The following is a 12296-nucleotide window of genomic DNA, read 5'->3' on the forward strand; positions in this document are numbered from 1 at the left end:
TCCCAGTGACTCGGCTGCGCTACTGCTGCCCCTCGGTTCTCAGGTGCTCGCAGAGATGAGGCTGCCTGTGCCCAGAGGTTCTCACCACGCAAGCAGATGAGACAGGCAAATTAGCTGCTGTCTGCCCTCATTTATTCCTCCAGCAATTAGGGGGCTGACAGGACAGCTGCCGAGCGAAGGCTGCAGAGCTGGGGCCAAAGCCTGCGTGGGTCTTCCATCAGCGGCCCGTTGCGTGTCCCCAGGGCCGGCCATCAGCCGCAACACCCCGCTGCGGGCCTCGCCTTTTCACCACAGAGCGTGTGGGACAGAGCAGGGAGTTATTCCTGTAATCTCTCCTTCCCAACAGCATTTTTTTCCCTTGAATTGATCCAGCGGGGATGTGAAATGTGGCAAGAGGCAGTGTTGGAAGCAGTCCCACTGTGTGGCAGACGCCTGCCCTTCCCCAGCTATTTGCAGACGGGAGCAGCCCAGCCTTGCGTAAGCAGAGGTGAATTAAACGTGGTTGTTTCTCATGGGTTGGGGGGATATCCAGAGATGAGTGCATCCTTGTGTGCCTGGATAACAATCCGGGTCCCTTTCCATGCATCTGGCTGCTGGAGCAGGCATTTTCCTGGTTATTCCTGTTGTGTGATCCCATGCGCTTGTACACTCTGCGGTACAGCCTGACCCATGAGGTGCAAGTGATGGCTCCAGGGACTGGTTTTCTGGAAGAGAATTGCAAGCTGACTGTATTTGCCGAAGGTCAGGCTCCTCTGCTTTCCTGCCAGTGCCTAAAGCTGGTCTGAACGTGGGATTAATGTTTTGAAACCTCCTTAAGACTGATTTCCCTCATTTCTTTAGTTTTATAAGTTGAGATTTTTGGCTTTAAGAATTTAATAACTCCTTTTCCAGTGAAAACTCCTGAAAATGAAAGACCCCGTAGAAATCAACATGTTTTGGCAAGTATTGCTCATATTGTAGGAAAAAAATCACTTTCATCTTCTAGATAGTTCTGCCATTTAAGGGCTGCACTGATATTTCTACAGCTATATATGGAGTCTCTTTGGTGCTTACTTGTGATATCCTCCGAGCTGAGCAAAGGTCAGGCCAGGAAGCCTTTGATTGTAAATCTCTGCAAGCCACCTTGGTGCCCTTCCTGAGTGCAATGAATAGGGGAGGAAAGCAAGGTTTCTGTTGTGCAAGCTGCAGGAGCTGACTGCTACAGGTATGGGAGAGCCACGCTTTGGCCCATGTTCACAAGAAGAGGGTATATGTTAATTGTTAAGTTGTGCTAATCATATACCGTATGGCCAGAAAAATGGTTCCTTGCCCTGTCTAAAGAGAGTCCCTTTCCTTTGGATTCTTTATCACCGGGGCAGATCACAACCAAGCTTGACAGTTTTTATAGACTTTCTTTAGGTGTCTCACAAACCTTGCACAATTTGATTTACTTTTCAGTCTGTTTTATTAGCCATGTGTCTTTGGAAGGCGTACTTCCTCAAGGACTCCTTTTACCTTGAAGTGTAGAGCTTGTCAGAAACAATGGGAAGTAAAATGAGGAGAGGAAGCTTAGGGTATAATGAGGTTTTTCTTTTTGCCAGAATCTGAACTGAAAATTTTCATCTGTTTTCATTGTTTATTCCTTTTCATTTGTGAAACAGGGATGTTGTAGTGGATGCTTTGTGTTGGACAGGTTGGTCTCATGGCGCAATATTTAGGCAATTCTAAAGAATAGTTAACATTTTAGAAATTCTGAAACAGAAAGAGCACAAACCCAATTAAATAATATTAATATAATGGAATATTTTTTTTTAAATGATGCTTCATTAGTGGAAGAATGGCTGTTTTTTCTTGGTAGTTTCTGAGCTGTTCATACGTGAAAGGTCTTTCTTGTCCCGTACAGAAACTACTGTGCTGCTCAGAACATACCTGTATCTGATACCGATGAGGGTCTGCTACGCCCTTTACTATAGAATTTGTCTTTTTCCCTCAAGCTATGATGGATTAAACTTTTAGCTCTGTATTTTCTGCTGATGGCTGCCAGTCACTCAGCTGGATGCTTGCCTTGACCAGGAGAGAGAAACTTTGCTGGAGAAGATTCACTTCCACTTTGCTAGAAGTGAATGGGAATGGACCAAGTCACATAGTGTTTGCACTCAAAATGAAACCTGATTTTGAGGGGTGAAACACAATGTTGTATAACTGAAACTCGTTTCATATGACATCAAGTCATGGTGACGTGTGTGTGTTTGCTTATCTCTTGCCTTAGGTTGGTCAGGTTTACTTCCTACACAAGGTCAACTGAGGATGGGGACATTAGCAAGTTACTGAGCTGGAAAAGAGGTGGTGACTCAGTATTGTAATGCTTTGACACTGTGAAGAAACTTGTAGGAACAATGTAATTCAGTAAAATTAACTTCCTGACTGTACAGTTACTGTCACTGTTTGTTCATTACCAAGTAAGAAACCTAAGCAGTGTCAGAAGTTCAGGTAACAATGGATTCAATAGGGAATAGTCAGGTTGTGCAAAAGGGATGAGGGGAGAGGAAGGTGCAGTGGGTCCCCATAATTTAACCAAATACACTAATTTGATGAGTAAGGGAAGGACAGTTTCTTCTGGTTCAGCTAGATCAAACTTCTTTACAGCCTGCTGTTGACACGTGGCTTAGGAACAAGTGTCTCCAGCGTAGTCTGTGCTTTTCCTCACTAATTGCTGTGCGTTTACCACCCAGAAAGCTGCTGCCTTGCTCTCCTGCCCTTACTGCTCCTTCATATTCCTCTGAAATATTTCCCATTATGTTTCTTCTACCATTGTTCTCATGTGGCCTAGCATGCACATGCTGTCCTTTTCCCTACCCTCTCCATGCTGCTTTTATCTCCTCATTGCCTGGGGTGGAACAAGGTGCTGGGACCCAGAAATGCCACTACAAACGGAGAATGTGGGATTGGCTAATGTACGTATAATGAGGGGGAAGTATGCTTGCCTCCAGAGAGCTTTCTCCTTAAATTTGTACAGCAAATAAAACATGTTGTATTGCACATAAGGTACATGACCCATGCAATGTCTTTAATGGTGCTGAAAAGAAAAATCCTCTTGAGCCTTTTACCATCCTTGTGATGCAGAAGCCTGGGGGTTTCTCATATAACTTTCGGATGGTTTTGACTGTCTCTGTCATAGGATTTATACTTCCCTCAAAATCTCATAAATGTTTCTTTTAGAAATCATTATGATTTAGTTATTGACAAAGTTGAGAGACTGTCATGGCCCCATCTGGTCTGAGAAAATGTGAGGGTTTTGAGGGTATTTCCTTTCTGTGTTTTGTCTTACCTGAAAGCAGAAACCTTGTTAGAACATATTAAGACACAGCTGAATGCATCTTCCTTGTTGGTGGTATTCGGAGAGACGTGGAGTTTTGTACTTTGACTAACCAAATGGCTAATTAAACAAGGAAGCTGCTGTCCGTTGAAGCGATAGGTGAGTCAAACGGTAGTCTGCATGATAGGCTGACCTGTTCTTTCATGTCTTCTCTGGGATATTTTGCATTGGGCTCATCAGAAATTTTCTGGCATTACTCAGTATGCTTTTTTAACCCACCTCCTGCTTCTACCCCAGTGCTTGATAGGTTAGCATTAGCTCTCGGGATTACGTAGGCAAGACATATATATATATATGCATGTACATGTGCACATAAATTCACACATAGGTAGAGATAACATACACCATCTAAAAGCAGCAGGCATCACTGCCAGTGGGACAATTATCCTTCACTTGAAGACACACCTGGAAAAGGTAGGACCTCAAATGCCAAGTGCTATGAGGAGGGATTTGGTGCTGGCATTCAGCAGTTGCCTGTGGCTAGTACAGACTTAGGATTTTGCGGGGGGTTGAAAGGAGTATAACTCTGTCGTCCCAGCAGGATGCTGAGTTGAAGTTGTCCTCTAGGATCAGATGGGTGTATTAGTTACACAACGCTGCTGGCAGTGCTTAGTGTACAGCTGCTGCTGTTCTTTTCTCTGGAAGTTGTAGAGAACGGCAAAAAGTTCCTATTAGCAAACGTGAGAAGAATGGGTGGGATGTAAAGCAACTAGACGAACTGCACCAGCTGCTCACGTCACAGCTCCAGAGTCAAGCCACATTTTGTGCACCTTTTTTCCCTCAGTTCTGCTGTTTAGGGGTGGCTTAGCTGATACATGATCAGAAAATATTCTGCAGAGATCAAAAGCTTCACCTGAATTAAATGGGAGTTGTGGGCAGTCAGAATCTCTAATGATGATGATTATGAATAGGATGTGTAACCTGAAGTGTTGAAGGATAGATCTTGATGGGATTCTCATATTTCCACTGATTTCAATGTGGCTTGGGTAATTTACGCAGCAAAGAATATGTATTTTAAATTCTCAATCAGAGTCTTTAAAAGTGAATGTCAGGGAGACATTGTTTGAAGTTCTGAAAGCCATCCAGGCATTTTTGCTACAGGCTTTTTGTTAATATCATTGGGAGGCTCTGGGGCAGATTCACTGCTCAGCCTTGAAAATCTCAGCACCAGAAGGTGTTTATCAACATTTGGGACAATAATCTAAGCACTGGGAAATCAGAGCAAGGTCCTCCACTTGATGGTATGTTCATTCATTTTGTGAGAAAACACAGTTCAGTGCTTCTTTTCAGGATATTTTTATTTGCTAAAAAGCCCATAGGAAGAATGGGAGTCAGCTTTGAGTTTTTATTTCTGAAATACACCACTCCATTTAATCAAAGACTTCACGTTGTACCTGCAAGTGGTCTTTTTATACTGTGTTTAGAGACTAATAAAGATTAACAAAGCCTAATACAGTCATGTTTCCATTTTGACTAATGACTACTAATTTATGTAGCTAATGTTCTGCTGTATTACGAGAACAGTTGTAAAAGATGGCCCTGCATTGTTTGCTGTGCTCACCCGAAAATTTATTTTGCATGCAGACATTTGTTCTGTTCCAGACAATCAGGAGCAGCTCCTCAGCGCAGATAGATTGTATTCATTAAATCAGAGGAGATGAGAGTAAGGGGCTCTCATAGAATTCTTTCATGGTCCAATTACTTTTACTAAAAGTGAAGGATTTTCTGTGAATTCTTCAGATACTCATTTTAAGATTTAGGGACAGGTCTTTAAGATGTGAGAAAGATATAGAAGAAGTCGTAGGATGCTAATGTAGTGGAAGGACTTAGGCTGCAAACATACTAACAAGGGGAATGTGCGGTGAGTAGAGAATCAAATCCATCCAACCTACCGGTTCACGGCTTCTATCTAAAGCTTTTAACCTCTGTCTGCTACACTTGACTGCTTTCCCTTAGAAATTTTAATTGCAGGAAGAGACCTGCAATTACTGTGCTTCACCTGTGCCGGAGGACACAGTGGGACATCCCCATTCAGTCTGGTTTGGTGACAGGGCTGGGTGGAGTACAAGTGATTTCCAGGTATACCTTGGCTAGCTGTATGCAGCTGTGTCTGGCACCTGCTCATACACATGACTGCAGCCAGACAGCAGGCAGAAGAAGGTGGAAACATGAGATGGAGCACATTGTAGTCTGTCTAATGAGTGACTGTTCATGACACATAAAATGCTTCACTGCATCTTTTGTTTGGAGATTTCCAGGTAGTTTGGAAAAGTGTTTAAAACAATACACATACAGGTAGGTTCAGCTGGGAGGTTTTCAAATCATGTAAAGTAGCTGCATTATTGACTCAACACAGACTGATACAGTTGAGTCTGGTGGCTTAGTTTCTTGAAAAAAGGGCTCCATATTCAAATGATTTAAATCTCCATTTTTGAAAGCATCATTTTGGGTTGTTTTTTTTTTTTTTCAGACTATCTCTGGGTTTCAAGGCCTATCTATAAAGTTTAGTTCTTTTTCAAATAAATGCCAGAATGAGGTGAGAACTGGTGAAGGGTTACAATAATTTTGTCAGGCATAAATACTCTGCACACCCTAAAAGCAAGTCTCAAGTATTTCCTCTTCAGTGTAGCTCAAAGTATATCAGTTGCTCATCAGTGTTTTTCCTGGGGAGCAGCAAAATGAGAAATTCTTCTTCATACGTATTTTGTCTGTCTATATAAAGTGCAGCCAGTCACCAGGCTGTTTCCTTCCTCTTGTTTTTCTCTTAAATCTATCTCTCTGTCTGTTGCTCCTGTTGTTGTAGCTGTGAAAGTCAATGGCTATGAAAGGCAAAGTTTGGAGGGACAGTATTTTTCATCTGCAAAAAAAACCAAGCAGGCAAGTTGTTAGGCACTTAAATCCTTTTTCAAGTCTGAAATGTTTACTGTACAATAGAAAATGGAATTTTTGTTGCCAGGGTTATATTTTGAAGATTTTTCCTTGGTTGCCCTTGAGGATCATGCCTTGTGGATAAGTTGTAGAGCGATTTTATAACAAATGAAGGCTCTGTGCGGGAAGGATGTCACAATCTGTGGTTGTTTGGTTTTTCACAGGGAACACCAGTGACCTTCGACTTTGATGGGATGGGAGTAGCAATCAACTGATTCCTAATTGAGACTAGTTTCCTAGGGTGCCTGGGGCAGTGATTCCTCTGCAGGAAAGCTTTCCAAATGCTGTATCATTATGGCATGTGAACTGTTTATTGAACTTTGTAGCCCAATTCAGTTTTCAGTCCACACTGTAATGAGAAGGCTGTGATTATGATCACCTTCTTGCCACTGAGGGGTGTGATTTGTCTGCTGAGAGTTTAATCATCATTTCTCTCAGGAGCCCACCACTTGTAGCAGAAGGTGATCACAGGATCACTGAATAGTTTGGATTGGAAGGGACCTTAAAGACCATCTAATTCCAACCCCCTGCCATGTGCAGGGACACCTTTTCCCTTACACCAGGTTGCTCAAAGGCCTTGAAAATCATAGAATGGTTCGGGTTGAAAAGTTCCTTAAATGTTTAGCATAGCTGCTAATATTAAAAAAGGGCAATGAAATCACTCTGCTGTTTTCAGTGGGGGGATGAGAAACAGCGATCTCAAATGTTACAAGAAAAAAATTACCTCAGCATGTGAATCTGTGGTAATCAGCAAGATGGAATGTGATCTCTTGGGAGAGATTGTATCATTCTCCAAAATGAGGCAAAAAGGGCAAAATAACCTTTGGAGGGGTGTGAGTAATGGCTTTATAACACCTAATATATTCCATTTTTCTGTTAGCCTTTGGTATATGTGTTATTTTTCTTCCTTTTTGGGAAGGGGAAATAACCACATGCCAGAATGTGATTGAATAAAAACTGTCATTCATGTTGCAGTGCGTTATGAAAATATCCTGGAAAGCCTAAAATAGTCCAGGGAGACTGAGAATAACTGTGTGTATGGCTTCAAAGCCTCATTAAAAGTCAATGGGGTCACTCATTTTGATTTCACTCAGATCTACAGTGAATGTAAATCCCTGAAATGGAGTAATAGGTGCTAGATTAGGATCAGATGAGTCCCCACTCCTCCAGGGAGGGCCACCCCCTTGCCGCTCCCTGCTGGCTAAAGAGAAAACTATAAAAGCCATGTTTAAATTGACTCTTTACACTTATTTTAATTATCAGGAATTCTCTGGGAGAAGTCACACCTCATCCCAAGAAAACAGGAGCTTCCAGCAGGACTGTGCAGGGTGAGATCCCTGCAGAATCCTCAGTGTAAAAGAATTATCGAGGCGTTACTGTGGATATCACCATGCCTTTTCTCCTGTGCTTGAAAAGAAAGAAGTCACCTGTGCCTTTAGGCAGGAGTATCTTTCAGAAACACCCCCCTCTCACCCAGCAGAACTATCAGGCCTTGCTGGAGACTTGCTTGAAGAACAATCAGCTGTTCACAGATGACAGCTTCCCTGCTCACATCAGCTCTATTGGAACCGGAGCACTGCTGAAGAAACTGCCTCAAAATTTACAGTGGAAGAGGCCACATGTAAGTGAGTTTCAGTGAATACTGTAGTGTAAGAGGATGATCACAGCTGATAGCCAGGAAATAGTTTTAACATTGATTGGACTATTCTTAGACTTTAATTTAGGTGTGCTTTAATGCTTCTAGAGATTACATATGTTGTATCAGCTGTCATTTTGGAAGCTGGGCTATGCAGAGTTTTGTAATTGCCTTTGAAGCATTTATTGCCCAAAATCATAACCAGGTGCACTGAGTTTATACCCAGTAATGCTCAGAGCAGGCAGGGAGAACAGGCAAAGGGAGCAGGGGGAGCTGGTGTCCATACAGCTCATAGCTCTGATGATCCCACCATGATTGCATGATGACAGTTCTTATGGTGATGATCCCTCTCCACAAAATCCAGGATCTTGACCTTTCAGAAAATTTCTGAGTTTTGAGACAGTTCTTAGCCTTTGAACCCTCTCCCATGGACCACATACCCTTGTGATGCTGTAGTCTGCTTTTTTTCACATGCAGCAGCAGGTGCCTTATCTTGCTGGGCTGTTTTTTCAGTGCTTAACTGTTTAGTGTATTCTACTTAGAACAGTCTTTTCCCAGCTTTCAAGGTTTGGCTTGTACTGATACCAGTAACTGACCATTAGTCAGTAAGTTGTTTTTAGTTCTGGGACCTGTTTTCTACTGTGCACATATTTCGAAGGCCTTTTCTGATATCCTATGCTTAAACTGTACCTCAGAATAAGAGACACCTTGTTGTATGGGCTGGTAACAGAGCACATTCTCATAACGGATAGATGCCAAGAGCAGGAGGCCATGGCAGGGGCCTGGCACAGTTAGATAAGGCCTGTTACTAGCAATGCTAGTTCTGTTCTTACTGAGCCACTGAGCAACATACTGACAATCAGAACATCCTGAAAGCAACATATAGATTTATCTGAGAGTTTCAATTCTCATGTTACCATGTCTGTAACAGAATTCAGCCAGGTAATAGCAGATAGCATCTCCTAGCTAAGATATTTTCTAGCTGTGATATTTTATCAGATTTAATCAATTTCTTAGAAGGGCTGAGCTTCTGCAAAAGTAATGAAAATCACCAGGAAAGTAGAGGCACCTTTGCTAAGTGAGCAGGAGAGTTTGGAAATAGCAGCCCTCGTTCTCAGAGTTTTGTATGTTATTCATCTCACAGATGGTTTGTGTTAAGTCAGAATCTGCATGCAGAGGAAGAGTGCAGTCCTCAGGGGCCTGAGCTGGATTGTGCTGCCCTGTGGCTGAGGCAGCTAAATCAGCATAGAGGTATTTGGGTAGGAGAGGTCAACATGAGTCCTGGCCTCTACAAAGCCCTTGAGGTGTAGATACCACCCCAGAGATAATGGAATGGACTTGAAAGCTCCCTTGTCTCTCAGTCCACCATTCTGCTGCTCTAAACTGCCTTGTGAGGAAGGCTGCCATTTTCTCTAAATGCCAAACATAGCCCAGCAAAGGCTTTTTGAGGATGAATGCTGTGCATCCTTCAGTCCCTGTGCTGCAGAGGAAAATACTGAGATTCTGCCATTCAGCCTGCAGGCTTGTAGCTTGCTGCCTCTATGACTGATGACCTGCAAATTGAACACCCAAATTCACCAAGGATGGGGGTTGGTGTCTAATTACTGTAACTGCCTTCTGAGGGTTTTCTGTTTCTCTGCTACTGCCTGAAGGGGAAGCCAACAGTGTGAAAATTAGATTGAGCAATTTGTGGGTCATTCAAGTGAAACATAAGTTTGACACTTGGGTTATTATTTAACCCCAGAGGCACTTGTGAGAGGGGAAAAAAATAACAACATAATTTCTCTCTGAACAATTATTCATGGACCTACTCTTGTCACATCAACAGGAACTTCTGTAATAGCCATCAGTTAGTCTGTAGCTCAATTGCCAGTTGTGGAGACATGAGCCAGGCTACCTGAAAGTTTGAACAGTTATGCTCTGCCATACTTGTCAGCAATTAGGGAGGAGCAGGGCTGGCAGATCTGCAGGGTTCTCTTCTCAATGCATCTGCACATCAGTGACTTACATTGAGACCAAATTCAATGCAGACCAAGCACAAATGTATGCCCAGGCTTGGGTCAGGTTAGCCAGAGCACTTGATAACACTGGAGTTATACCTGAACCAGAAGAATGTCTGCTGGGACAAAGGGACCACAAGCATTTCGAAAGCTTTGAATAGGCAGAGGGAATGTTTTGTGTCACATATCCATGAGGTTTTTACATCCTAGACTAGGAACTCACTGGATTTCTCATTTTAGGAGACTACAGAAAGTCCTTGACTTTAGGCTAACCCAGCTTATGTTACTGACTTGACTCTCTCATATTTTTTTGGTTATGTGCTTTCCAGGCTTTGCATAGAAGTCCAGTATTTTATGCTGCAAACAGAAAGCAACTTGATCTCTGCCAAGGACTGGTGGGTAAGGAAGCTCTTTTGTATAAATATTTAAGAATTTTTATACAAGATAACATTTTCCCTGGAAATTTGACTGTATAAAACTTGGCGTAGAAATAGAAGGTGTACATATCCTTCTATCTTCACTTGGCATGATGTGGATGAAACAATCATTAAGTTGGGATAGACTCAGTAAAAAACCTGTCAAATTTTAAGGTAGGATTTGAGGCATGAAAGGTGTCTCCACCAGCTGGAATCACCACTCTTTTTGCATATTAATACTGCAATAGGAAGTGATCCTGTGCTCTTACTGATCTGGAATGTTGTTACTTGACCTGCACAGAGACCACAGAAGCAGGCAAATCTGAAACTTTCACTATCTTTGTACTGAAGGGTCAGTATGATTGTGTTCTCTTCCCGGTTTTGCAGTTAGGAAAGTAAATGCTATGCTCGTGTTACCTGAAATGAAAGGGTATATTGTCATCTGCAAAACAGGTAGGGCAGGACTAAATTCATGTTGAAGTGCTTAAGCCCTTAAGCACGAAGTCTGATAAATACAGTCTTGTGTGTGAGATCCATTGGAAATTATTTTTCACTTCTGAAAAGTTAATGTTTTCTAAGAAAAATGGATTTTTTTTTTAAATAGTGTGCCTTTATAAAGAACAGAGAAACAACCCCTAATGCACAATGTCCATAAAACCCCATAATATTTCCACTGACAGCTATTTCTTGTTAGATTTCTTATTTAACCAAAGAGTATCCAAATAAAAAGATCATGGGGGAACAATTACAAACCATAGTTTGGTTAAGTAAAGCACACATCTGGATCATCTCATTTTCTGGGTACGATGTGTTATGATTGTATGGACAGTTGTTATAACTGTAAAGACATCAGCACGACAGCTCTTCGGCAGGATCTTGGTGGTGTTCCTGAACTTGGCTGACAACACTCGCTTTTCAGCCAACTGCATGTGTCCGTTTGTCTTGGCGCAGAGAACTGCTGGTTCCTGGCAGCCCTGCAAGCCCTGACGTTCCACCAGGACATCTTTGCTGCAGTCGTGCCACAAAACCAGAGCTTTGAGAGGAAATATGCTGGCATTTTCCACTTCCAGGTACATCTGCTCTCCCAGAGGACAGGAGGTCTTTACAAATCCTCTGTCATGTTTTATGTCACACTCTGAGATAATTTGTATGCTGTTTCCCTTGCCCAGGGGGGCAAGTGGCCAGAGGCTATCCCAGCCTGGAGAGTAGCCCATCACCCCTCCCAGAGAGCAGTGCAGTGGATCAACTACAAGCTGCTCTGAGGATATAACTCTGCTTGGCCTTTCTCTCCAGCTGTGCCCTACCCATATTTTAATCCAGATAAAAGCCTTTTTACACAGTAGCAACAAGTGGCGCGACTTGAGCACATCTCTTCCAACCTTCTACCACTTTGCCCAGCTTTTGATACCACTTTGCTACCCTGCAGTTAGGAATTCCTTCCCCAGAAACCCAACTGTGCCTCATTTCCCTGTTTAATCCTTTTGCACCTGATGTTTTCTCCTCTGGCAGGGTGGGGCTGAAGAGCTGGTTCTTTGGGTGAGTCAGTATGTCTCGCTGACCCAAAGCAGCTTGTCCTGTGCCCATAGCTAAGCTGTTTTGCCTTTCCTGTTGTTTCAAGGGGAGGTCCCTTCCAAGGGAAACATCAGCTCATTCTTTTCCCATTCCTTTCTCCTGACAGTTCTGGCATTTCGGTGAATGGGTTGACGTGGTGGTTGATGATCGCCTGCCTGTGAATGAGGCAGGGGAGCTGATCTTTGTTTCCTCAGTCTATAAGAACGTGTTCTGGGGAGCCCTTCTGGAGAAGGCATATGCTAAGTAAGTGACTCATTCCAATTTATGCAAATAGTGTCTCTAAAATATGTTGGTTAGTGCCTACACAGTTTGTTCTTGTTTATAACTGCATCTCCTAAGCCTTGCCATGTTTGGAGTGTAGTAAGTGGTTCTTATCTTTTTGTTGTTAT

At 42.7% G+C, this 12296-nt stretch overlaps 1 protein-coding gene across 1 annotated transcript in view; it reads left to right on the forward strand.

Moving 5' to 3' along the window:
• The first annotated feature begins 3693 nt into the window (after positions 1-3693).
• The window catches only part of CAPN14 (calpain 14), a 31965-nt gene continuing 23362 nt past the window's right edge, over positions 3694-12296 (forward strand). The window contains 5 exon segments of the mRNA XM_062606052.1: positions 3694-3769; positions 7547-7904; positions 10249-10318; positions 11287-11405; positions 12014-12150. Of these exon segments, the coding sequence (XP_062462036.1) occupies positions 7674-7904; positions 10249-10318; positions 11287-11405; positions 12014-12150 (557 nt within the window). The 5' untranslated portion in view covers positions 3694-3769; positions 7547-7673.

This window comes from Pezoporus occidentalis, unplaced genomic scaffold (genome assembly GCF_034315485.1).
Source record: "Pezoporus occidentalis ecotype Australia unplaced genomic scaffold, CSIRO_AGI_Poc_V1 ctg93, whole genome shotgun sequence".
Taxonomy (NCBI): domain Eukaryota; kingdom Metazoa; phylum Chordata; class Aves; order Psittaciformes; family Psittacidae; genus Pezoporus; species Pezoporus occidentalis.